The sequence below is a fragment of the Sinocyclocheilus anshuiensis genome, unplaced genomic scaffold (assembly GCF_001515605.1).
Source record: "Sinocyclocheilus anshuiensis isolate Anshui unplaced genomic scaffold, SAMN03320099.WGS_v1.1 scaffold1530, whole genome shotgun sequence".
Taxonomy (NCBI): Eukaryota; Metazoa; Chordata; class Actinopteri; order Cypriniformes; family Cyprinidae; genus Sinocyclocheilus; species Sinocyclocheilus anshuiensis.
The window spans coordinates 735,379-763,310 of record NW_015542493.1 but is presented as its reverse complement, the minus strand read 5'-3'; the positions used below and the strand labels follow the sequence as shown (position 1 = coordinate 763,310).

The 27,932-nt window shown below is 35.3% G+C and overlaps 2 protein-coding genes across 9 annotated transcripts; one reads left to right on the top strand and one right to left on the bottom strand.

The window, feature by feature from the left end:
* Nucleotides 1-1,084: 1,084 nt before the first annotated feature.
* On the bottom strand, nt 1,085-15,903 carry LOC107694119 (serine/threonine-protein kinase 25-like). 8 transcript variants are annotated; one of them, XM_016493722.1, is made up of 12 exons: nt 15,793-15,903; nt 6,855-7,085; nt 5,714-5,770; nt 5,461-5,569; nt 5,219-5,376; nt 4,849-5,034; nt 4,092-4,237; nt 3,894-4,002; nt 1,910-1,981; nt 1,680-1,843; nt 1,567-1,593; nt 1,085-1,474 (listed from the first exon to the last, which is right to left on the bottom strand). In XM_016493722.1, exons 1-12 carry the CDS (start codon nt 15,850-15,852, stop codon nt 1,435-1,437), a joined length of 1,359 nt encoding a protein of 452 aa, XP_016349208.1. In that variant the 5' UTR covers nt 15,853-15,903; the 3' UTR covers nt 1,085-1,434. The 8 variants fall into 8 exon arrangements, with proteins under 8 accessions (XP_016349208.1, XP_016349215.1, XP_016349209.1 ...); XM_016493723.1 differs by having other exon boundaries at nt 1,086-1,474; nt 1,680-1,816; nt 15,793-15,902; XM_016493725.1 differs by lacking the exon at nt 15,793-15,903 and adding an exon at nt 9,561-9,889 and having other exon boundaries at nt 1,086-1,474.
* Nucleotides 14,224-27,193, top strand: LOC107694130 (bcl-2-related ovarian killer protein homolog A-like). Its single transcript, XM_016493740.1, has 5 exons — nt 14,224-14,914; nt 16,631-16,655; nt 16,819-16,947; nt 19,633-19,796; nt 26,110-27,193. The coding sequence occupies exons 1-5, from the start codon at nt 14,717-14,719 to the stop codon at nt 26,233-26,235; spliced, it is 642 nt and encodes a 213-aa protein (XP_016349226.1). The 5' UTR covers nt 14,224-14,716; the 3' UTR covers nt 26,236-27,193.
* Nucleotides 27,194-27,932: the final 739 nt, after the last annotated feature.

Here is a 27,932-nt window from a genome sequence, read left to right as displayed (position 1 = left end):
GCAGTATCTGGCAATAGGGAGGGTTGGATGAACGGTTGTTTTCCATCCCGGATTGCTAAGCACGAGAGAAGGGTTTACTCAGAGACCTGTTTCCTGTCTCATTCTGAGAGGCACTAAACTGAGTTTTGATGAAATCGCTTCTCTCCAGCTTTTACTATTTATTTTGTGTAGCATGTTGCTGAGGCGTTGCTCCTGTACACACTGCATGTAGTAAGTTTCATGTTATGACATTGAAGGGCTATCAAATAAAACTGAACTGTGTAAACATTTAATTCTCTTCTTTTTGTCCCATTTAAAGGGTTAGTTCACATAAAAATAAAAATCGTTACTAGTAACCCCACCCTGTATGAGTTTGGTCATCATCATTAAAACAAAAATGAAGATATTTGAATGAAAACTGAGATTTCGGTCCTTTCACTAAAAGATCACTACACCAAAACTTTAACACTTAAGAAAGTTCATAAAAAACATTGTAAAACTAATTAATTCAAGTCCTATTTCAAGAAATAAAAATCGTTTGTTAATTGAAATAAGGCTAAAATAAATATTTGATGAAAAAAACTAAAACTTAGTTTGTTTATTGGCAAGGCAAAATTTCGCATTTACGAAAATTGCTATAAAATGTATTCTATAAATGTATTTTTCTATAAAAGAGACAACAAAATGACAGAAAAATAAATAAAAATGTGAAACTGAAAATATAAAAATAAAAGCTAATTCTGAATAATTCATAAATTATACTAAAATAACCCTGCTTTGTGTTGTATAATATAAACTAATATATATAGGATTTAATTTAAGCTTTTATTCACAACGTACATACATGGAGCAAGTCAAATATAGTAAACAAGCTCAAGTGTATGTGCGTTGATCAATATTTATGTGAATAAAAGTTAAATCTGTTTATATTCTAAAACAATTAAAAAAGAAAAGGATTACTTTTACAATTCTTTATGAACTTTTTGGAGCTTCAAAGTTTTGGTTCTATGGATTTTTAATGAAGGCACAGAATTCTCTCAGATTTGTGTTTCGAAGCTGAATGAAAGTCTTATGGGTTTGGAATGACATGGGGGTGAGTAAATGACAACAATTTTAATTTTTGGCTGAACTATCCCTTTAAGCCTTTTCCTACATTTCACCTTGTAATTTATGTCCTAAATGCAAACGTGAGAAATAAACACTTTTTACACTAGTTTATTTACATTTCAATGTACTTAATGGAATTTAATGGAATACACATAAACCTGGTTCGTCATTTCATATTTTACATTTCATTTAGACATTTCAAAATTCTATAAAGTAAACTGTAAAAACATCTCATAATACAAGCTGGAATGGAATGACTGGTGTTCAGCTGAAGGAGCAGGAGGTGGCTCATGAAGAGATCAGGATAGTCTTTCCATCGGACGGAGCTGACCAGCAGTCAGACGGACCTCATCGTTTTGAAGGCATGCTGTTACCGTTGAGTGTAAACCTGCAGGGTTGAGACAAAGGAAGTCTCAGAGTTCACTCCTGCGGAAGATTTAGTACTGCATGCAAGTGCCACAGCGCAGCACAATATCTTACAGCATTGAATCAGCATGACCTGAAAAACTGGCATAATCAGAAAATGACATAAAATACAATTAGATACTGTGTGTACAGACACATAGGGGAGACTGTATATTAAATGTGTTTACCTGCACACTCTCTCCATAATGTTATTGAGTAAACGGTCTGAGATTCCAGGGCTGGACTCCTCTGCGAGGCTGAATGCGTTTTCCAGTTCCTCCAGGGCACATACACCGCTCCCGCTAACACGCCGCTTCTCCTTCAGCTGCATACAGAACATAATCCACGTGTTCTGACTTGACGTTAAAGCAGGAGGTCCAGGCTCACTTACATAAATGTACGTTTTTGAATTCTTTACCTCTCTGAAGATGGGTGTAATGAACGTTTTTAGAGATGGTGACTTTGGCTGCCTCTTCATAACATCTGATGTCTGTTATAAAAAAAGAATAATTTCAGCTGTATTTACTTTTCTTTTTTTAAATTGCACCCCATATATATAATGATAGATGATAGCGTGTGTGTGTATATACAGGTGCATCTCAATAAATTGGAATGTCGTGGAAAAGTTAATTTATTTCAGTAATTCAACTCAAATTGTGAAACTCGTGTATTAAATAAATTCAATGCACACAGCCTGAAGTAGTTTAAGTCTTTGGTTCTTTTAATTGATTCTTGAATCGATTTTGCTTGACAATCCTCATAAGGCTGCGGTTCTCTCGGTTGGTTGTGCATCTTTTTCTTCCACACTTTTTCCTTCCACTCAACTTTCTGTTAACATGCTTGGATACAGCACTCTGTGAACAGCCAGCTTCTTTGGCAATGAATGTTTGTGGCTTACCCTCCTTGTGAAGGGTGTCAATGATTGTCTTCTGGACAACTGTCAGATCAGCAGTCTTCCTGATTGTGTAGCCTAGTGAACCAAACTGAGAGACCATTTTGAAGGCTCAGGAAACCTTTGCAGGTGTTTTGAGTTGATTAGCTGATTGGCATGTCACCATATTCTAATTTGTTGAGATAGTGAATTGGTGGGTTTTTGTTAAATGTGAGCCAAAATCATCACAATTAAAAGAACCAAAGACTTAAAATACTGTGTGCATTGAATTTATTTAATACACGAGTTTCGCAATTTGAGTTGAATTACTGAAATGAACTTTTCCACGACATTCTAATTTATTGAGATGCACCTGTATATGACATTTTTTAATAGGGTTGTTTTTTGTAAGTTTGCATTTTGATGACATTTGAGATGTATTTATGTTATACTACAGGTGAATGAATTGTCAAATCAGAAAAGAAACTGATCATATTCAATATACAATTAGTATTACAGGTCATCAGTGCTGCCTTTGATACTATTAACATTCTCTTGGGTAGGCTCAAAAATTATGATGGCATTAATGGAATTGAATTGCTATTTTTAAAATCATACTTATCTGACAGTTATCAATTTGTAGCAGTAAACAAAGAAATGTCATATGGATCACAGGTTTGGTATGGAGTACCGCAAGGCTCAGTACTAGGGCTAAATATTTTGATCGACTATAGAGCGCAACAGTCAGGGTTCCGAAAGTAAAAATCCCATCAATTTTCTCCATAGGGGAACTGATTTTGAACAATAACTTATACTAACTAAATAAATATATATTTAACATCTTTACATATATAGTTTTTTATATAAACTGCATTGTTTTTATTTAAATTGTCATTTGTGATTCTTCATGGGATTTTAGTGTTCTTTCCCTCATTAAAGCTGTTCAGTACACAGTCTTGTACCTCTGTTTGTTTTGTCCAATTTTCTAATATTGTCTGTGCTTCAAATGAAAGTTTATAATGTTGTGATTTTTTTTTTTGTAGCTGGCTGGTTTGGTTCATAACTTGTAAGTCTCAAAGACTTTTTTAAAAATCACTATTGGAAAACACTTCTTGAACCAAGATGGCTGAAAAGTGGACAGGCACTGTTGCAATTTATAAGACCAGTATTCAGCTGGTCATGTGATCACAATATGGCTCCCCTATACGCAAGACTGTACATGATTTTATACTAAAAAATATTTACAATTAAGTCTCTTACACTTACTCTCTTCGCATAAAATGTTTACTTTGACTGCATTTTTTAAGGAGGCTCTGAAATATGTAATACAGTATAAAAATCAGATTAAACATTGCCAGATCTGACCCATTTCACACATAGTATCAAAGGCAGCTCTGATGCAACTTTAATTTACCGCAAATAAGATTCCTTTGTAGACATATGCTGCCTCTGTGGCACTACAAAGTCTGTTTAACCACCCTTTATGCCCTCTATATAGTACAGATTTTGTGCTGCTTTTGTTCATATTTACCTTATTGTCTAAATTATTGAAACCTCTTTGTAACTTGTTCATGGAAGTGGGCCGCACAGTGGGGAAAGTCCACATGGGACACTGGTCCCTGTCATCCCCCTCCCCATCCCTGAGTGAAAACACACAGAGTAAACATACTGTACGCAAACTTCACAGGTTTGCTGATCGCTCATCTAGGAATATAAAGCACACACATACATGTCAGAGTCATCAGAGCTTGATTCGTCCCCGTGGCCCTCTGACTTCCAGCGGCGGTATCGATCAATGAGCTCTGCCAGGTATGAGGTTTTCTTGGTGTAGCGGGTGATGAACTTGTGTTTCAGAAGCTCTTTGGCTGTCGGTCTCTGTTGGGTGCGAACAGCATATCATAAAAATTAAAAGCAGTTTACCTCATGTTTTAAAGTTTAATTAGCCTGTTTATACTAAAAGCTAATGGCATCACTGGCGGAGTTTTAATAGAATTACAGGTATTACAGTTATATTCTATGAATATTATTAAAATATCTACTGTATATGATATTTTATATGGCATTAACCGATAAAAATGGCAGATATTAAAATTCTATTCAATTTGGCCTAAATAAATTTAGCATTACAACATTATGTAGTTAAAAAATTAATATTCATTTTGAGATTGCATAAGACTACATTTAATAGTGCTATAAAAATATTTGTATTTTTAAAAAATAGCTTTAATCATCAGATGATGGAAAAGATGATCTAAATGTAAAAATAGGAGAAATTAAAATGCACAAATATCTAATATCATCAATTACTCAATTGTTACATTTTTTTAAAATCTATATTAAAATCAATATTAAATTAGTTAAAAAAAGATATATTGAAAATACACTGACTAATAACCAATAAGGTACCAATATATTGTACATTCATATATATATATATATATATATATATATATTTATTTATTTATTTTTTAAATAAAGGTACTAACAAATCGTGGATCTTTATTGAGACAAGCCTCAACAAAGTCCTTAAAGGCTTTGCTGTAGGACCCTTCCAGCACGGGTGGGTTATTTTTAGGGATGAGGAACAAGACTCTCATGGGGTGAAGTTCTGAGTTGGGTGGCTCTCCTTTAGCCAGCTCAATGGCTGTGATACCCAATGACCAGATGTCGGCCTAAGACACAGGGAAGAAAAAAGGGCAAAAAAGTGGGGGTCAGTACTTGTACCATCTGTCTGTCTCTGAATATTTAATTGAGCTTATTTTCATCACGCAACAGCAGCAGTCTTGACTAGTTAACAGATGTTCACGTGCAGAACTTGAACATGATACCTGTTAGCTAAATGACAAGCACTTGTACCTTGAAGTCATATGCAGACTGTTTGATGACCTCTGGTGCCATCCAAAATGGAGTTCCTACAAATGTGTTTCTCTTAATTTGTGTGTCTGTTAACTGGCCAGCCACTCCAAAGTCTGCCAGCTTGACTTCTCCATGTTCAGAGAGTAACACATTGGCCGCTGTAGGAAAAAGCAGAGTTATTAATGTAGGGACACTTCACAGAACTAAAAGGAACTAAACCGAGGTAAGTTTTGCAGACTAACCTTTGATATCTCTATGAATCTTCCTCTCTGAGTGGAGGTAGTCCAGTCCTTTCAGTATTTCTCTGAGAATGGTGGCGATATATGCTTCTTCCAAAGGTCCCGGCCTTAGCTGTGCTCAAACACATTAGAGGATGTTAAATATAGTGACATTTCCTGTGCCCTTGACATTTTCCACAGTTTTTCCCTTTAGTAATTTTCCGACGTTATTCCTCACTTTAAAGAACCCACAAATATAATGAAAAGACCAACTCACCAGGTCCAGAGCCGATCCACCTCCCAAATATTCCATGATTATCCACAGCTTAGAGCCCTGAAAAACACAAGTATTACGACTGCTGAATTTTAGTATTATTTATATACTTTTATAGTATTTGTTAAAATTTTGAATGAGCTTTTATTTTTGTTTTCAGTTCTCATTTTAATTAAAAATGTTATTAATTTTGTTTTGTGCGGTTTTTTTTTTTACTTTTCATGTTTATGATCAAAATTTGATAACACTTTACTTAAAGCCTTTATATAATGCATTATAAAAGTAGTTTTAATACATTAATTATGCCTTGTGATGCGTTGTATGATCTCATGACTAAATGTAACCCCAGTTAGAATTCACTATAATACTTCTAATCTATTCATTTTTACACATTTAGAAAGTATAATGCACTAAAACATGACAAACAAATCTAAATATTATTTTAACTTTGGTTACAATTATTTATAAAAAGGTATAATGCATTACAATATGAATACCTTTATAATGCATTATACATAAAGGCTTTGAGTGTTAGTGTTTATTTTTTCTATATAATTTGCTTTTTATTTCCATTTTAAAGTACTTTAGTACTTCAATGTAAACTTATTCCACTTACAGTATTTCTACTTAGTTGCCAAGTTTTTCATTTAATATATATATTTTTTAGTTATTCGTTTTATTTAGTTTATTTAGTTATAAGTTATAGTTTCAGTTAACCATAGCAGCTATGGTTTGAGACACACTGGTCACTGTCTACTTTTTCTGTATGGAAAAAAAAAAAACAGCTGAAAGTTTGGAAAATTCCTCATTTTGTGTTTCATGGAAGAAAGTCAGTGACACTTTATAATAAAGTACCATGAACCACCAATGAACATTGTTCATTCATTCTTATTCCTAAAACATGTCAAATTGATATGACTGCTACAAAATGTATTTGTATATGTAGAAATTAACATTTTTCCGTCTTAAAGTATTGCTTATTTTTAATGCATAATCTAATCTGATGTCATTGTAAAGTGAGTGTTACCAGGAGGTCATGTGTTTTTTGAAAGGATGGCATTTGGATAAACTATTCCTTTAAAACTACAGAAATAGCATGTAATATAATAAGAGCTGTGCCTGAAAGAAAGAAATCTCCACAAACCGTCAGATAGGAGCCGTAGTATCTGGTGACATAAGGGCTGTCACACTGGCTGAGGACCGTGATCTCCTGCTGGATGTCTTCAATCTCATCCTCTGCTTCCTCCAAGTCAATAGTCTTAATGGCCACCACCTCTTTTGTACGGTTGTTTATGCCCTTGTACACCTCTCCAAAAGAGCCTTTACCAATTCGTTCCAATTTAGTGAAGTATTCCTCAGGATTCAAACGTGAATTCTAAAGAAAAACAAAAAAGATTTTTCAATTCTTACCAGATATTTATGACTAGATCCAACACTGTGTGTTTTCTTTACACACGTGATGAACTTTATATTTTGTCCTATTATTCAAGCAACAAATGCAGGAAGATCTACCCAATCATCACTCCACTGAAGGTCCGGAGAAGATGATAATCTATAAAGAGAATTGTTAGAAATCCCATGTAGTTTTTTAAGCAAATTTTTCATTTTTCTGCTGTGCCTAACTACTAGGAAAACACTTGGAGCATCTGCTTCCTTGCTCGGTACAACATTGTACTGACAATCCAAATGGAAGTGGCACTGTTTTATCAAAACAACAACAAGCTCTTTTGACGACAAGACTCAAAGTTCAGGTGATAAAAGACCTCCTCTTGGTATCAGCTCGACATCTGATTTCTGCATTCGTCACACTTTTATTGCACATTTCTAAAGCACTGAGCAATCAAAACGCAAACCTTTACTATTCTTGGTAGTACCACCCATTGGAGAATCCATAAAATGAGACCAACAGGGTATTTTTAACAATTCTCAGAAAGAAGTTAATTATTCTGCCAGCTACACCTGTGCGATCGGTGGGTGCGCCACTCTTTCGTCACAGATACTCTGAGGTTCAACCCTCATCAAAACATGATACACTGCAATTATCATACTGCCCGACTAAACGTGCGCATGGCCAACATAACATAAACAGATGCCATCCATTATTATCTGGTTCGGTACACAATAACCACACTGTCTCATATTTAATATAACGGTTTTACACTGGGAAAAACTTTTTTTTTTATGGTGTGGTGTCAAAAAGTGTGATGTGAAGAGACTCAATACGATATAACAGATGCGATCAGAGATGCATAATCTAAATAAATGTTAATTGACCATCAACATTTCCATTTTTGCAACCCTGTTACTACCATTTGAGATATTTTGCAAAGCTCTAGCAATAAATGTTTAAGAAATGTCAAAACTAAATGGACATTAAAAAAAAATATGTGTGAGTGGGTAACAGGGTTGAAAATTTTAGCCTAAATTATGACGTTGCTCAATAGGACTAGAACATAACATAAACAGATGCCATCCATTATTATCTGGTTCGGTACACAATAACCACACTGTCTCATATTTAATATAACGGTTTTACACTGGGAAAAACTTTTTTTTTTATGGTGTGGTGTCAAAAAGTGTGATGTGAAGAGACTCAATACGATATAACAGATGCGATCAGAGATGCATAATCTAAATAAATGTTAATTGACCATCAACATTTCCATTTTTGCAACCCTGTTACTACCATTTGAGATATTTTGCAAAGCTCTAGCAATAAATGTTTAAGAAATGTCAAAACTAAATGGACATTAAAAAAAAAATATGTGTCAGTGGGTAACAGGGTTGAAATTTTTAGCCTAAATTATGACGTTGCTCAATAGGACTAGCTAGTTTGGGACAATATTTTGGTTTTCTAGTTAGTGATAATATTTTACGTGAATTAAAGGATATGTTTGATATTTTTTTCTTTAAATAACTAGGCTAACAGGGCTGAAAGGCCAAGCTGGACACAAGCAGTCCATACCTCAATTTGTACAAACATTGAGATAACATTATCTGTGCTCCCTCCATGCTGTAAATTATCTGATTTCATGGAGTATTGTGAGATAGCAGGGCTGTTCAAAATGTGGGGAACAACTAAATAATAGCTATTATAATTAGCTACTATTATTAGTTAAATATTAGCTTTTAGTGATAAAAAAAATACAATAGTCTGAACTAGACAGGCAAAAGTTCCCTTCTTAAGGGGTAGCCTACTGTCTGTTTCAAAATCAGAATTCTAGATTGGAGCTGTAGTTTGAATAGGCTACTTTTCATAAATCATAGCGGCCATCATATCAGCTTATGATATTCAGTTATGATATTGCTCAAAATTTCAATTTCGCTGCACTCCGAGATGTGATCTATTCTAAACACTATTAAAGAAAGAGACCGTATTTTCTTTATTTACCTGGGGGGTTCCCAAGAGGAACATCATGTAAACCGCCTACACTTTAGTTCACATTGGGTAAATGTCACACTTTACATAACAGAACAATGTATTTACATAAACTACACTGTAAAAACACATTTTCCAAGTTGTAAAACAAAGATTATTGGAGTATGTTTTACAAGAAAATACTGTAATATTTCACGTTTAATGTGTTACTTGTACACTTTACAAGCAATTTCAGAGTAAAGAATTATGTAAATCCCACACCATTTTTTCCAGTGTAACTACGTGTACTCATTATATTATAGCCTATTATTTAGTGGAATTTATCATTACAAAAGCTTACTATAGTACAAGGACACTGCAGCTAATGTCAAGTTCAATCATCATCCAAAAAGAACAATAAGTAACTCTTATGTCTCAGTATGGAAGCCATGTCTGGAGGGCTTAGGTGTCATCTTCATCTCTCTGGATTACCTGGTTCCGAATGTTCTGAAGGTGTGCCATGTCCAGCTTAATCTACCTCCAATTCGGGGGTTCTTCTCAGATTTTTCCTCTTTCTCTCCTTCTTGGACAGTCACCCACCAAAGGAACAGCTTGTTCCCAATCCACGCCTCTCTAAATCATTCCAGTGGATCAGGCTGACCGGCTCTATGGTTTACAAGGATTTTAATATGAAATCCTGTCCATACATCAGAGCAGACACTCAGTCTTTGGTATGGATATTTACGGTTAATGCTCTGCACAGGAGACTCCCTCTGTCTATGAAACCCCGCTACTCTGACTAAGAGAGAGGAATTGTGTTAAACGCGTGCGTGACCCAAAGACTGCTGGGAACCGTAGTTTTTCACTCACCACGCTGGCTATTGTGGTGTGTTATGCAACAAATAATATTTTTAGAGATTCGCAATTTAGGTATGTGAGTATAATATGTGAATGTTCTACTTTAGCTTAAACATTTCCTATTTATCATACAACAGATGGACAGTTGCACACTCGAGTCGTTTTATTTAGCCTAGCTAATATGACAAAAAAAATACCATGCTGGCATTAGTATATTGAAGACCAGTGTTGGGGAAAGTTACTTTTAAAAGTAATGCATTACAATATTGCGTTGCTCCATAAAAAAGTAACTAATTACGGTACTTAGTTACTTTTTATGGGAAGTAATGCGTTACGTTACTTTTGCGTTAAACAAGTAACTTGCGTTACTTATTTGAAAAAGTAACTCAGATATTTTCTTGTAAATTAAAAAGTAATGCGTTACTTTACTAGTTACTTGAAAAAAGGTAATCTGATTACGTAACTCACGTTACTTGTAATGCGTTACCCCCAACACTGTTGAAGACCTTATGAGCAAATCATAGCTCTTTTCTTTGCCTTAAATCTACATATTCCCCTAAACATCACTCTCACAAATCTTTAATGAAAACATTATTTGAATTCTTTAATTAATTGGAGAAACACTTAGCCTACATGATTTCAGGTTTGTGCTTTTTCAAGGAGTGCTTTTTCTGTTTTCAGTTCATTTTGTGTTCAGTCAGAGCATGAGCTTGCTTTGATAGTCAGTTTGAACTGGCCTGTTTCTATACCAAAATTATGATCCCTCAGTCTGTATGAATTTTCTTAGTGGTAACAGTGGTTAGATATTCTGTCAAATTTTCTTCTCTATTTAGGGACAGTTTGTTCCAATTTATTCCAATATGTCATGTTTAGTTTCAGTTTATGTCATCTTAGACATTTTTCTTTTTGTTTTATATTTTGTATAAAAGATTCATATCACATTTCACACTTGTTTTTCTTTTAGTGTTCATAATAAACCGTTACTTTATTGACAAAATGCCTTTGTAGGCTAGACATCACATCCATAGACCTTTGAATCAGAGTTTCAATATACACAATGCCCTTCATGCTTTGTTTTGTATAGCCTTAATAAAGTTTCTTGTTGGAATCAAGGTAATTATAGTTTTAAATGTTTTTCTAAGGGCACTTTTTCTAACCTGAAGCCTTATTTGGTCCTTGTGGCTATATATTTATTTATAAATCATTACTTTTTTTTCTGTCAGAAATTGTAAAAAAGGCCAAAATTCTGCCTTAATCCTCTTTTACTGTCAAACAGGAGGCATTTTCACCTCACACCAAGATTACATTGATATAATATTTGTTTATGATTCTGAGTCTGTTTTCCTGTTAATTTATTTTCAGTTTAAAGATTTCATGTATTTCCAGATCACAATCGGTTATGGGTGTTCTTGTAAAAATAGTGTACTAAGGAAATAATTTTGTGGTACTAAGGAAAGGATTTTGATGTTCCTTCTTTTACCTGTAGGGAGCAGTATTGTACAAAAATATTGTCCAAAGCCATGATACATTTATTTATTTACATTTATTTCAGGGTTCAAAGTAATTGTTGATTTGTAAACTGACAAGATTTTGTTTTTTATCTCTAATCCTATCTCTGTTTTGATTATAAAAAGCCAGACATGAAGAAGGAACGTAACCGATGAGAAGTCATGTGATGGGCATGCAGAGACATGTAGAGTTTCTGCAGAAAACTTAAGCATTATTCCTCAGAAGTGTGGTGTGTTACAACTTGCTGAAGATTACTGGTCTCTACAATGTCTCATTATTCACTGGAAATGAATTAAATGTAAACTATAGCAGCAGTAGCCTAACACTGACCTCCATCTGTCTGTATTCAGTTGTGTTTTAACAAGATAAACTGTCACAAGCTATTTTTAATAGGCCTTAGAATCAGATCGAATATTGTAGTTTTTAAATTGGGATACAGAGGAAGCCTCAAATGTGGTCAGAAAAAAAGGAACTGTATCATTGTGTGCCACTGAGATACGCTTCAGCTTTCAACTCATTATGTTCCTGTGTTGAACAGAACTGCCTGGTTGATCTTGTTCTACTTTTTATTTTCTGTCTCTGTATTTAAGGAAGTTCACTGTATTGTGCTTGAATAAGCCTTTTTATTATACTCCATCACTGAATCGGTTATTCAACACTGGAAACTTGATATGTTTTGCATATTCCTGCTTACAAGGATTTACTTGACATGTCAAAACAAATCTTGGTTTCATATGTTTCTTTGGGAAAGCCGTTGTTTCAGGCTGGGTGGGTGGCTCTAATGAATTCTAACTGACACGCTTGAAGCAAAAACAGTCAAGACTTGCAAAACAACTCTATCAAAGATGGTGGGTGGGACTGGAGTAACTTGACCCTTTTTTTGTGCAACAACTACTGTATGCACATTAAAATACCTTTTACAAACATTTTATACACAAAGCTGTCCTTGTTACAAGAAAATAGGCCTTTAGTGAGTTTGTGGCTGGCAAAAAGCACATTGGACAAAAAAAAAAGGCAAAAGCATCTACTGTATTTTGTCCATTATTTTGTATCAAATTATAGTTTGGTTGGCAACGTTTTGCAATTTCCATACTTAAAATGACAATGAGGTTGACCTACAATGATGATAGATAGATAGATAGATAGATAGATGGATAATTACATTATTTTAATAGTCAGTCATGAACTAAAGTGGGCCGGTCTATAAGGCGTGAAACTCCAGGGCTGAAAATGAGTCCCACTCCGGCCCTGCTGTAGTCTGATTACAAGGCTATTTTAAAATGTAATTTAATCTAATTAAAAATAGCCTACTTATTTTTTTTGGAATCTGATTACATAATCCAGATTAAATGTAATCAGTACCCAGCTCCATAAATAGATAGATAGATAGAGATGGATGGATGGATGGATGGATGGATGGATGGAGATAGATAGATGGATGGAGATAGATAGATGTTGAAACACTTCTTAAACTTGGAATGAGTTTTGTAAATCCAGTGGTCAAATGCTGTCTAGCCACCTAACTAGTGACTGGTCTTTTTGTGAATGTCCACAAAACTGGAAGACTTTTTGAGTGTAGGCCTAGATATAAGGGGTAGGCTATTTTAGAAAGGAAAATTTAAAAGATAAAAAAGAGGAATTAGAGAGAATCAATAAATTATTGCTATTGAATAATATGTAATCATGTAATCAATAAAAAAGTAACTGTAGTCCAGGCCCGGATGCATCCCCTGGTATTGGTAGGTTTAGGAGTAGGTGTTGGGGAGGGGTTAGGATTAGGGGTGGGGTTGGGATTAGGCAATCAGATAGCGATTTCAAGGAGGGGATGCATAATCTGGCAGGGGTACAGAATTCGGCTGCTTTGAGTGCAGGCAGGGACAGCATGTTTCATAGTGACATGACAACACCATGGCCCAAAACAACAGACCGGTGTCGTGCCGAATTCTGCACCCCTGCCAGACCCACACTCTCTAAATTTTCTTTAATTGAAAATATGCATTTTCATTTATTCATAGGCTATGGTTGCAATACAATTTTAGTAAAAAAATTTAAGTGCCACTGTTTAAAAATGCTTTATTGACTGACCTTTCATAGACGTTCCATTATGCTTTCAAATTTCATTCCATTTGTATGTAATTTCACAGTATTTTCACCTCCTAAATTACTACACTACTTGTGCAGTCACATTCTATAATGGTAGGCTACAATTTACTCAGACCTATGACATTTTTAGAATAATTAAACATAAATAGGTTAAGTAAAACAAATGTGATTTTGTTTTTCTGGTAACTTTTTAACTGCAGGCAGACATACATTATAGTACAGTACAAATATTTTGAGTGTCCCTTGTTTTGTTGCTTAATTTCCTTAAAAGAATTACAATTATGTCCCTTATTTTCCATTTCTGAAGTTACACAAAAGCTCTAGAAAAATACAATGAATTACAAGGCTGTAGAGAACAGTGCACTATTGCAGACTTATATCTACTGAGGTTTTAATTACATTATTTTAATAGTCAGTCATGAACTAAAGTGGGCCGGTCTATAAGGCGTGAAACTCCAGGGCTGAAAATGAGTCCCACTCCGGCCCTGCTGTAGTCTGATTACAAGGCTATTTTAAAATGTAATTTAATCTAATTAAAAATAGCCTACTTATTTTTTTTGGAATCTGATTACATAATCCAGATTAAATGTAATCAGTACCCAGCTCCATAAATAGATAGATAGATAGATAGATAGATAGATAGATAGGTGTTTGTTTTCTACGTTTGTTCTTTGATTAATCAAATCTTCTAAACACTAGCTCTTCTAGAAGGGCGGACTATCAAAGCCATAACAGGTTATCTCCGCCTTAACGGAGAGCTTTTCCATAGAAGGAGACTTCATGTGTGCAGCCCATCCAAACAGACCAAAGCCAGACAGCACTGCTTCCTGACAGCAGTTTCATCTCGCGGACTGCACCTCACAAATCTGCAGAGAGAACAATTCGCTGTCATTAAAAATGTCGATATTCGAGACTTTCTGAGGATTTAACCGACTTTCCAGAAACAGCAAATGTAATCGATCACTGATTCTCTGCTCTTTTATCAGGTTCACGTTCATTCCAACAGAAGGTGAGAGCGAGTCTTCTCTATATAGTAGGCTAAAACACGCGCGTTTTCTTCTTTATGCAGATCGTTTAAGGCGCCATCAGACTTTGGAAACAAGAGGGTGGAGAAGAAACACTTCCATACACGGCGATAAAGGTGGAGGTTGTCAGCTGATTGTAATTGATCTCCACTCATGAAGGGCATGGAGATGTTGCGCCGCTCCTCGGTGTTTGCGGCTGAAGTCATGGAGGTGTTTGATCGCTCTCCCACGGATAAGGAGCTCGTGTCTCAGTCTAAAGTCTTGTGCAGGGATTACATTCACTCCAGACTCCATCGGGCTGGAATCGGATGGTCTAAACCAGAGCATGGATCCGGAGGAACACTGGCTGAGGTGTCTTTATATATATATATAGTAGCAAGAAAATACAAGATCAGACACGTACTGTATACTTATCTACAGTATCTGTCTGAATTGTGGGTTGATATATTGAGGTTATATTATGGATCTATAAGACCAAGCTAAAACTGCACAGAACTTCCTGTCAATTTTCATTCTTTCTTGAGCTGTGCTTGTCTGGTTTATACCAAAATAAATGAAAAAACGAGGTATTCATGAATGTTCTGTGAACTTTCAGAAATGAAAATAAACACGATTCTCAGCTTCCTCAAAGCCAAACCATACGACTGCGTAATATTTTACAACACTCTTGCAAGGTTCGTCTGTGTCTCACCCACTGTAAAGTACTTTGCCTTTTGAACCATGTTGAGCTATCTTCCACATTCCTTTCTTTCTACCTTTCATGCCGTTGGACATTCTGAGCCCTTTCACGAGATTGGATGCAGTGACTACTGATGATGTTTAAACTCGCATCATCTGTTGATCAGACACACTACAAGTTGCCTAAACATATACCACGTGACTGTCATCTGAGTGACTTTCATTTGTAAGAACCTGTTTTCTCCTTAAAGGGAAAAGCACACCAATTTTATTTTGAGACAGCTGTGTAACTGGGGGGAGCTGCTTTTTGTGGACAAAGCATGCAGACATGCAGATCATTATCACAAGAATGCTTGAGAGTTTCCCACCCATATTTAACCTGTATTGTCCTGAAAGACATGTAGCTACTCCTTGCATAGACACCTCACCCGCCTGAATCACTGACATAAAATGGATGATTCAGGTCGGTGAGACATAGCTGAAAACATAGCTGAAGACTTATTTAAAGGAGTAGTTCAACCAAAAAAGAAAATGTAGGGATATTCACTCACCCTCAGGCCATCCAAGTTGTAGATGAGTTTGTTTCTGTTAATTGGAACAGATTTTAGCATATTACATCACTTGGGTTAAAATTAAGATGCATTAATGATGGATTTGTTTCTTAAAAACTAGCAGCTTTTTGCTTCAAAAGATGTTAATTGATGGTCGTGTGGATTACTTTTGGATTGTGATGTTTTTATCAGCTGTTTGTACTCTCATTCTGATGCCACCCATTCACTGTAGAGCAGGGCTGTCCAAACTTGGTCCTGGAGGGATACAGGTTCCAAAATTAAGTTTTAGCCCCTGGATGCTGAGGGAATCTACTGGACATGAAAGTACTGTATGTATTTGTTTCTGTAGCAAACAAGGTCATGCAGTAAACTTTGCACATGGGCACTCAGCTCTCATTTTGAGCTCATTACTAGAGATGTAAATGTCATGTAATGGCTCGGGACCTACAGTTAAATGACGTCCTGACATGCTAACAATGCTTGATCGTATACAGCAGGGGTGTCCAAACTCGGTCCTGGAGGGCCGGTGTCCTGAAGAGTTTAGATCCAACCCCAATTAAACACACATGAATCAGCTAATCAAGCTCTTACTAGGCATAGAAACGTCCAGTCAGGTGTGTTGTGGCAAGTTGGAGCTAAACTCTGCAGGACACCGGCCCTCCAGGACCGAGTTTGGACAGCCCTGCTGTAGAGTATCCATTGGTGAACAAGTAATGTAATTTTCTGCAAATCTTCATTTTGGGTGAACTATTCCTTTAACAGACAGTTTCATCATCAGGACGTTGCAATATAACAGCAGCAATATAATTGGCTTCTCATATGAAAGAATGATGAAAAGATACAAACAATGCTATTAATAGCAGGTTTTAAGGTTAGATTACAGTAATTATGCACTGTCATTGTGTCAAGCTTCCCTGAATTACTGGTTTTATTCAATACGACTCTTGACAGGTTCTTTCTATGATGAGAAAACCGATCGTTTGAGCCAAGGGAAAATAAAAACACATTTATCTCTCTGTCTCCTAGGTGATGAGCTGGAGTACCTGCGACCCAATGTGTACCGCAACGTAGCAAGACAGCTCAACATCACAATTGCATCTGAGAGTATAGTCTCTGATGCCTTTTTGGCCGTTGCTGCAGAAATCTTCTCTACAGGTTGGTCAATGCTTTGTCTTAAAATACATTTAGTACAGAAAACTCTTTAGGTAAACTGGTCGGTGCATCTGGTTTCAGAGATGTTGTCCACATTTCCTTAAAGGCATAGTACACCAAAAAATGAACATTCTCTCATGGTGTTCCATACCTGTGAGAGCACAAAAGAAGATATTTTGACAAATGTTGGTAACCAAACAGTATTGGTTGTCATTGACTTCCAATGAATGGAAAAGAAACTGAAACATTTGCTAAAATATCTTCTTTGTTCCATAGAATAAAGTTATACAGGTTTGGAATAACGAGAGATTGAGTACATTATTTTTTTGGCTGAACTATCCCTTTTAGTGGCTTGTACACTTCTTTGAGAGAGGATAAAAATGAATCCATTCTGACATTTATATATACACGCAGAGAAACGGTGCTGCGCTTGACTAGAGAACTCTCAGCACCATAAAATATGGATTTTTCTTGAAAGTAAACTGTCTGGGCACCATGGAAGTTTTCATTCCCTTTGCAGCATACTGTACATCGCTTATATTTAGTACAAGCCCTTGGGATTCAGCTTAGTTCATATAATTTTAACCCTTATTTGACCTCCCAGATTTAGAGTTTAGTCAAATGTGGTCTGTTTTTCAACCTGAGCAGCTCTTTAGATGTGCTGTAACATGTTCACCTCATGTGTCCAGGAAAACATTATTTGTTTTTTTGAAGTATTAAAGCATAATTGCTCATGTCAGTCAAAGCAGGACAACAAAGATTCCTCTCTGGACCCGGTGACACCCTTGTACCTCCTGTCTGTACACATACCTGTCCTGAAGCAGTGCAGCTGAACTGATCACTGGTGTTCACTTAATTGATTTTATTTTATTCATTTATTTTTTTACCCTCTGAGTGAGCATTTTTCATGTGACTCTGCACTTTTTCATATGGCTGTGCAACTATATAGAAATGAAGATTTATTTTGATGTTTTCACACTATGCTTTATACGTATATTGTAATACATATTTTAAAATTATATATATAAAATATATTGAAAAATATATGTATATTCACTTTTGCTTTTTTAATTCGGTGATCATTTCTGTTCAGTTTTACTATTTCTAAGATCATTTAAAATAAATAATGGTGCAATTTTATGAATAAAAAGATGTTATGCATAGCATTTTGAAAAGAAATCAAAATGATTCCATGTTTTACTTTGTGGCTTAGGAATGTAAGCTGTAGAAATGGTGTTTTTCTAATGCATTGGTGTACTAAAACTTAATCTACTTGAATTTTATAGCTGATTCTGTCAAGAGGAAGCATTTTAGCGGATCTTTTATACTCAAGTAAATCAAAACCATTAAAGCAATTTACAAAATTAGGCCTACATTTAGTCTCTGAACTAGAATCTTGGATCTTTCTATTATTTATTTGTTAAAAAAAAATGTTCAAAAGCTTTTTTTAAATGTTACTCTTCAAGACTTGCAAAATTTCCTTACAGATTTCTTAATTCAATTTGTTTTCTATTTAACGTTAAATCTAACCGTCACAACAGAGATGCAAGATCCTAACTGCATGCAGGAAAATCCAGACTTTTTTTTTTTTTTTTTGGCAATGACAGTGCTTCTGCATAGACAGATGGTTCTATTATTGCACAAAAGGAAGGTAATAGACCAGTATTTTGAGTGCCAATGTGCATCTACATTTATTTAATACATGTCTTCATTTGATTTGAAACAGTTTGCTGTAAACTGTCAAATATTCCCTCTGAATTGTATAACTTAACGTTCCGTTCTTACAAGAGACAGAGGGAGGGAATGTTTCTTTTTATCTTAAACTTCAAACCAGCTTTTATCTCTCATATGCCTCAATATGGTTTCCTTTTGCCTTTGTGTTTCCTGTCTTTGCTAGTCTCCGATTAGGTTCCTGGGTTGATGTGTTTATGTCTGGCTATTTGATGATCCCAGATGGGGGTTTGCAGCTTTATTACGTTTTGTTTCATCCCAGGCTGAAAAGTTTAAAGGTTAGAGTAGTGTATCTAGGAGTCCATTGATCACATTAGCTCTAATAAATCATAATGCCCACTTGTTAAACGAAACATGCTAGTACTTTAGCCTTTTCATTACATTCAGACCCATGACCCTAATGCATTTATGATGGAGGGAAAGCAAAGCATTTGTACCTTTTCAACTGCTATTGAAGTCATTACGCTGTTAAATGCACTGAACATGTTATAGCCACATTGAATCACACATACTGTATATTGAGATTGTCGTCACAAGTCAAACGTGAATTTGTTCTGCTAAAAAAATAAAATGTTGCTTGTGTCTTTCTGGCTGACACACCAGCTGATGGCCTGCCTGGCAGTTATATAACAATAATAATGTTCTGTAAGAAATAGGGAGGGATTATCAGGAATTTTCATGACTCAACTGGTTATGATTTTCATACACACTTTCACCAGTACACACACATATTGTACAGTATATACTGTCAGTGGAAATAAATGATTTGATTAAGCTTGAAATGCATTAGTTGGAGCACTTTACCTCTTTGCCTGTGTCAAACAAAACAGGCAACACGAGAGATTTAACAGCACATGATCTTGCAATGCAGCATTTTAAATGTGTTCTGAATAAATGTCCGTGGACAAGGACAGACTGTCAGTTGGATTATATCTCGGATTATATGTCTCTCTACAGGTGTAACATGGGGGAAGATTGTGTCTCTGTATGCTGTGGCCGGAGCTCTAGCTGTGGACTGTGTTCGGCATGGGCATCCAGCGATGGTGCACACCATTGTCGACTGCATGGGCGAGTTTGTTCGCAAAAGCCTTGTGTCATGGTTAAAGAGGAGAGGAGGCTGGGTAAGCAATAAATCCATTAATCAGTACAATTCATTAACAAAAAAGTCTGCTTTTATCATGCTCCTGGCCCAAACATAATACTTGATTCTGATTGGTCAGCTATAGCAATTAGCAGTCGATTTCCTAATATTCGCCATTGTCCGTGTGGCTTATGTTTAGCAGACCGCTCGTTCGTGTAACAAAAACTGTCGCTGCTTTCTTGTTTTTCGTATCATGCTGTGGACTTGCTCTCTCTTACAAACACATATGGCGCAATATTGCATCTCAGGTATTGAATGGATTGAAACTGACTTCAGAGGACTTCAGTTGTAGTGTTACTGTAATATTGTTGCAGTGTTTTTTTTTTTTTTTGTGTAATTATGTTTTTTTTTTAATAGATGCAACACCTTATTTTTCACTGGTGGGAAAAAATGGGAAATTATATTATTTTTTTAAATGTACTTTGTCAAATCATCATATAAAAATTATTTCTGAAGGATCATGTGACACTGAAGACTGGAGTCATGGCTGTTGAAATTTTTAAAGGGGTCATATGATGTTGCTAAAAAGAACATTATTTTGTGTATTTGGTGTAATGAAATGTGTTTATGTGGTTTAAGGTTAAAAAAACATTATTTTCCACATACTGTACATTATTGTTTCGTCTCTATACACATCTGAATATTTGGGTTAAACTGTTCTGGAACAGTGTTGTAAATACAACTTAACCACTGAATTCTAGTCGTGTCCTCTTTTGGAAGGCCAAACAAAGTAGTTTCACTTTCACAACGAGAAACAGCGTCACACACCTCGGGCTTGAGTGAGCGGAGGCCGGTGGGCTGAGTGAGTGACGAACGGTGGGCTAGAGAAGCGGATATCATCCTCTTTTGGAAGGCCAAACAAAGTAGTTTCAATTTTACAACGAAACAGTGTCTCCATGGCATGGCGGAGGCGACAACAACAATACTACAGCGAGAATAAAAGTTACGCCTTCTTGCTTTGCGTGAACATTTGGTCGGCGTTATGCAAATCTTCCCACATCGTGACGTAGATATGTGGGGGCGTGTTAGAACGAGCCGTTTTAGGTAGGCGTGGTTGACTCTTAACTTTTATAAAGAATATCTCTTTGGATTTGAGACTTTAGTCTTTGCAACTTTACAGATCTTCTTTATGCACCAAGAGCTTGTAGCACTTCAAAGAGAAAGGAAAAATTTAAATCGCATCATATGACCCCTTTAAGAAATGTCTTTCTTTTTTTGTGTCCATAAAATGAAAGTGAGTGGTCACCAAAACTGGTTGCAATACCTTATTTTGTGTTCAGCAGAAGACAGATTGTCATACAGGTTTGGAACAACACGAGGCTGACTAAATGATGACAGAATCTGCATTTTTGGGTGACACCTTTTTTTTTTTTAGTTTAACTGAAAGTACCATTGTGCTGTGTTTATAGATCTGAGCTAAGACCCAGAAAGAACCCAGACTTCTGCCTTTCCAGTCTTTGTCCAGTATTTAGACAGAACGTGCAGTGTTCATGCAGCTTATGGGTGGGAATCTGATCAATCTCTCAGAAAGACAGCACAGTTCAGCGATCCTGTTGAATGAGGAGCTGTGCTGGTACTGTATGTGTGGCTGTTTTGGCAGGGCATGTCTGCGGTGTCTGTGCTCTGTTCAGGCAGATTCAACATGGCACTGTGCCAGAGTCATCACAAGCTGCCTGCATTTACAGTGGGCCCATATGCAACAACTTTCCAACTTTCTACACCTGCTTTTGTGACTTTGTAGGTTATAACCTTTTTCAATCAATCAATCAATAGTTTTGGTGCAAATGAAAACATTTCTGGGGTAAATAAATTAATTTATCATATTAAAATGCCATATAATAACTTAGTAGTTTGTAATACTGGAATAAGACTTTTTTTAAGATGTCTGTTATTCTTACCAAGGCTGCAGTTATTTGATTAAAATTACAGTAATATTGTGAAATATTATTACAATTTAAATAACGGTTTTCTATTTTAATATGTTTTAAAATGTAATTTATTCCTGTGATGGCAAGGCTTAATTTTCAGCAGCCATTACTCCAGTCTTCAATGTCACATGATCCTTCAGAAATCATTCAAATATGATGATTTGGTGCTAAATTGTTTAAAATTGTTATTGGTTCTCAATGATTAAAAATGGTTCTTATTATCAATATTGAAACCAGTTTTTGCCACTTTCTTTTTTTACTTAATTGCACTACAATTCAAACGTTTCACAGTTTTCACAAAAATATTAAGCAGCAAAACAATTTTCAACATTGATAACAATAAGAAATGTTTATTGAACACCAAATCATTTTATAGAGAATTATTTCTGAAGGATCATGTGACACAAAAATACAGGTTTGCTATCACAGGAATTAATTACATTTTAGAATGTAATGTATTACAATAGAAAGTAGTTGTTTATGTAATAAACTCTTGTTAATGTAATACAATTTCACAATATTATTGTTGTGTTTTTACTGTATTCTCTTTATTTTTAGACTTCTTTTAAAAAAATCTTAATTATTTCAAACTTGTAAAAAAAATCTTAATGTGAGTAATGATGTTGAAAAATTTGTAATATAAGAAATTATTCTTAGGAGTAGTTAGAACACTGTTATCTAGGTATGATTATCTAGGTCAACAAGTTTGATGTTCTGTCACTTATTTAGAAGAGTGAACACAAAGAACACATTCAGAACATATAAAGGATCAAATTTCAAGTTATTGGTGGAGGCACAGCATGAAAAAAGGGTTAATGGGTTAATTGGGTAAGTGAAAATCGTAATGGTTGCTTCAGGCGAAATCATTCTCAACATTTTTCAAGGTGTTTTCCTCTTGGGAGTGTCCTGATTTTGCAACTGCGGTTTTAGTACAAAATGGGCACACCCACAGACTGAACTCAACCTGAAAACAAGGACTTTATCATCAGGAGCACTAAACGAAAGTCTTGACAGAATCTGCATTTTTGGGTGACCCCTTTTTTTTTTTTAGTTTAACTGAAAGTACCATTGTGCTGTGTTTATAGATCTGAGCTAAGACCCAGAAAGAACCCAGACTTCTGCCTTTCCAGTCTTTGTCCAGTATTTAGACAGAACGTGCAGTGTTCATGCAGCTTATGGGTGGGAATCTGATCAATCTCTCAGAAAGACAGCACAGTTCAGCGATCCTGTTGAATGAGGAGCTGTGCTGGTACTGTATGTGTGGCTGTTTTGGCAGGGCATGTCTGCGGTGTCTGTGCTCTGTTCAGGCAGATTCAACATGGCACTGTGCCAGAGTCATCACAAGCTGCCTGCATTTACAGTGGGCCCATATGCAACAACTTTCCAACTTTCTACACCTGCTTTTGTGACTTTGTAGGTTATAACCTTTTTCAATCAATCAATCAATAGTTTTGGTGCAAATGAAAACATTTCTGGGGTAAATAAATTAATTTATCATATTAAAATGCCATATAATAACTTAGTAGTTTGTATAAGACTTTTAAGACTTTTTTTAAGATGTCTGTTATTCTTACCAAGGCTGCAGTTATTTGATTAAAATTTTGTGAAATATTCTATTTTAATATGTTTTAAAATGTAATTTATTCCTGTGATGGCAAGGCTTAATTTTCAGCAGCCATTACTCCAGTCTTCAATGTCACATGATCCTTCAGAAATCATTCAAATATGATGATTTGGTGCTAAATTGTTTAAAATTGTTATTGGTTCTCAATGATTAAAAATGGTTCTTATTATCAATATTGAAACCAGTTTTTGCCACTTTCTTTTTTTACTTAATTGCACTACAATTCAAACGTTTCACAGTTTTCACAAAAATATTAAGCAGCAAAACAATTTTCAACATTGATAACAATAAGAAATGTTTATTGAGCACCAAATCATTTTATAGAGAATTATTTCTGAAGGATCATGTGACACAAAAATACAGGTTTGCTATCACAGGAATTAATTACATTTTAGAATGTAATGTATTACAATAGAAAGTAGTTGTTTATGTAATAAACTCTTGTTAATGTAATACAATTTCACAATATTATTGTTGTGTTTTTACTGTATTCTCTTTATTTTTAGACTTCTTTTAAAAAAATCTTAATTATTTCAAACTTGTAAAAAAAATCTTAATGTGAGTAATGATGTTGAAAAATTTGTAATATAAGAAATTATTCTTAGGAGTAGTTAGAACACTGTTATCTAGGTATGATTATCTAGGTCAACAAGTTTGATGTTCTGTCACTTATTTAGAAGAGTGAACACAAAGAACACATTCAGAACATATAAAGGATCAAATTTCAAGTTATTGGTGGAGGCACAGCATGAAAAAAGGGTTAATGGGTTAATTGGGTAAGTGAAAATCGTAATGGTTGCTTCAGGCGAAATCATTCTCAACATTTTTCAAGGTGTTTTCCTCTTGGGAGTGTCCTGATTTTGCAACTGCGGTTTTAGTACAAAATGGGCACACCCACAGACTGAACTCAACCTGAAAACAAGGACTTTATCATCAGGAGCACTAAACGAAAGTCTGTATAGTATAAAGCAGAGACTGGTAGATGGTATTTTCCATGTTGTTGATGCGAGTATGTGGGTAGTCGTGTCTACGTGCCATTCTGCGTGTTTTGCTCTGTGGGATTGCCCTGGGAGCTGAATGAAGGGCCTATTCACACACACACAGATACACAAAAACACCAGTTTTTACAGTAAAATGTATTTTTAATTACAATTCCTAATTATGAAAACAAGGACTTTATCATCAGGAGCACTAAACGAAAGTCTGTATAGTATAAAGCAGAGACTGGTAGATGGTATTTTCCATGTTGTTGATGCGAGTATGTGGGTAGTCGTGTCTACGTGCCATTCTGCGTGTTTTGCTCTGTGGGATTGCCCTGGGAGCTGAATGAAGGGCCTATTCACACACACACACAGATACACAAAAACACCACTGAGTAAAATGTATTTTTAATTACAATTCCTAATTAAGGGATGTCCCCATCTCTCATTGCCTTCAGTAAAGTTGCCTCTTGATTTGAATTTCTTTTTCACATCTTAAATTATAGCCAGGCTTTAAAAATTATCATCATTGTGCAATTAGCTTCTGTTTGGCCAGATCTTTTTTTTTTATTGGTACTTTAACAAAGATGCAAAAAAAAAAATTTTGATCAAAAGTGACATTAAAGGCATGTAAAATGTCACAAAAATATATTTCAAATAAATGTTTCTTTTGAACTTAAAAAAAAAAAAAAGAATTATGGTTTTCTCAAAATTATTAGGCAGCAAAACAGTTTTCAACATTCATAATCAAAAGAAATGTTTCTTGAGCATCAAATCAGCATATTTTTGAGTGATTATGTAACACTGACAAATGGAATAAAGGCTGCTGAAAAAATCAGCGTTTCCATCTCAGAGTGGCATTTAAATTGAAAACAGTTACTTTAAATTGTAATTTCACAATATTTCTGTTTCTACTGTATTTGTGATCAAATAAATGCTGCCTTGGTAAGCACAATATTATATTATCTCTTTTGTGTGGGTAAATTTGCTTCTTAAAAAATTGAAAAAGTTTGCCAAATCCAAACAAACTGAACTTTAATCATCTGAATGTGTATTCAGCTAATTTGGAACTTTAATAACATTTCTGTCATGACAACTCTCGGAGGGATTGGAATGGTAATGTACATGATAATGTTAAGCTGCTGCGGCAGAGCAAGTACCGAGATTTGCTACTGCCAATACATCCACAACATGCTGCTGTGAGCATGGAAGAAATACTGCTGCTGCACATATAGCACATATGAATAACCCCCATATAGCATACATGAATCACCTCGTAGCAGATCTATACAGGTGGAGCTGGGGAAGGTGGAGGGTTTCTATGCTCTGCAAAACTGCTACAGCAAACAAAAGCCAGGTATTTGAATATTAAGCAGTAATCTCATTGGCTACCTATACAGGAGAGAACCAATCAGCTGCCATGTGACAACGATGTCGCCAGGTCAGATTGAGCTATCGGACTGCGCCATCTAGAGTTTCTTGCCAGAACTTTGTATTTGGCCAACCTGGTAATGCTGCATGCTGAAATGTATAATGTTTAGACTACTGAATGTTGGCTTTGGCCTAAAAGGTATATACTTCAGTGCAAACTGCAGTTCCTTTTCCTTTTGTTGATGCCAGATGAACTCAGAAAAAAAACAGTAAAACAAATTGAAACGCCAAACTCCATATCTGAATGTGTTGCATTTTAATAGTGTTTTTTTTCAGCACTATTGAGCATGTTGATTATGATATTTAAATATTTTCTTTGTTCTCTTACAGGCGGACATCACAAAGTGTGTAGTCAATACAGATCCCAGTTTCCGTTCTCATTGGCTGGTGGCAGCTGCCTGTGCCTGCGGTCACTACCTCAAGGCTGTGGTCTTCTACCTGCTGAGAGAAAAATAAAGAGCAGCACAAACAAGTGACGGACAGCTGGACTCTTCCAAAACTGGCAGAAGGGGTTTCTAGTCACTGCTTAAGCCTTTCACTGCTCTTGATGTGTTTACACTTGTACAAAGTTTGCACTTTTCCTTTAAAGGATATTCTTGCACTCCAAGATGCACCGTTATCTTTAAGGCTTTGTTAAGTGTTTAACCTGGCCTCTTGCACTCTAGGCATTCTTTGCTGTTACTGATTTTATTGAACCTAATGTTGATATGCAAAATACCATGGCCGGTGGGACACAGCTGAGAGGAAGCTATTGTGACCTTTGTATTTGCGTGTGAAATACAATGTTCATGTACTTGGACCAGTGTTGCTTAAACCAACGTTGTCTAATCAGAAAGTTTCTCTGATTATTATTACATTTTTCCCTGTCTCAAGTGGTTTTGATGATCTCAAAATGCAGATATCCACAATGCAGTATGAAAAATGACCAGGAGTTCATGGGAAAACAGATCTGTGTGAAATGGAGATCAATATCAGGATTATATTATTGTATTTCCCAAGGAAAAACTCCAAACTACTGTATGCAAATGACTGTGGGAGAACGAAAACAAAGTAGATTTTGGTTGACTAATAATGAAAAATAGATATGAATATTTGAACATATGACATTTCAGTTCATGCCATATTTCAAGTCGGAACCTGTCAATTAGTTTTTCATAGTGTTGTCTCTCTCTTTGTATTTTTTATTTTTTTTTACCCCGTGTAATATTTTACCCAAATCTTATATTTGGCGTTGTTGGTGCCACCTTGAACAACTGTAAGATATCATGGAGCCATCAGTATAATAACTTAAAACTTGGTGTTTTATCATTTTGTTTCATTATTTTGTTCTCTTGTATAGTTCAGTTTATAACAAATAATTATGTTGTAAACTACACATTGTTGGGTATGCTACACTGAATGTATGCAAAATAAAAATATACTTTTTTTTTTTCTGAAAAATTTATTTACTCTGCTTTACTCCGGGTTGGAAAAACCATTAACGTAATAATAAAGCCTTCATGCTGTTAATTCTACCCAACATTAGTGTAAGACATTAGTGTAATTGGTGGAAAGCGAGTGGGAGGATGCAGTTTAGATCAGATAGCATAGTTAGAGATAGTGTTACCATGGTGATCACTCTTAACATGTGGTTTCATTTACCCTGAACCAGGCAAAGAAACTCGGACTTTGAGAACAACAGAAATGAGTGGCTTATTGAGTAGGCCTATAAACAAAGCATAGTAATGCAAATGAGTGTTTTTTACATACGACCATAGCTATGGGCAGACATGAAAGAGTATGATAGTCTGTGTTCATTAAGATAAATGTTTCGGAATATGATCCAGCATATTTTCTGAATGGCTAAGTAACTCAACCTATCTTTATAATTCAACTTTCTGCGTGATTATTTCCAATTTGCGATAACTCATTGACACCTAGTGGTTTTAAATGGAACTATAGGTGCCTGTTTTAAACTGGTTATCTCACAAAACAAAGCTCAGACTAGTGTTGTGGTGAGGATGATATTTAAAATTAAGCGATTGATTATCTATCACGTGATATGTTTTCATTAGACTGAATTTGTAATGTATTTAATCCACCTTCTTTTTAATTATAAATGTTTATCATTGTTATCTGTTACTGTTTGTGTGTATATATATATATATATATAT

Coding starts and splice junctions, on each gene's coding strand:
- LOC107694130 (XM_016493740.1), top strand. CDS start 14,717: ATGAAGGGCATGGAGATGTTGCGCCGCTCCTCGGTGTTTGCGGCTGAA. Junction 16,948..19,632: donor TGCAGAAATCTTCTCTACAG/GTTGGTCAATGC, acceptor GTCTCTCTACAG/GTGTAACATGGGGGAAGATT. Junction 19,797..26,109: donor TAAAGAGGAGAGGAGGCTGG/GTAAGCAATAAA, acceptor GTTCTCTTACAG/GCGGACATCACAAAGTGTGT.
- LOC107694119 (XM_016493722.1), bottom strand. CDS start 15,852: ATGCTAAAATCTGTTCCAATTAACAGAAACAAACTCATCTACAACTTG. Junction 5,035..5,218: donor AGTCTGCATATGACTTCAAG/GTACAAGTGCTT, acceptor CCTGTGTCTTAG/GCCGACATCTGGTCATTGGG. Junction 4,238..4,848: donor TCAATAAAGATCCACGATTT/GTTAGTACCTTT, acceptor CGCACCCAACAG/AGACCGACAGCCAAAGAGCT.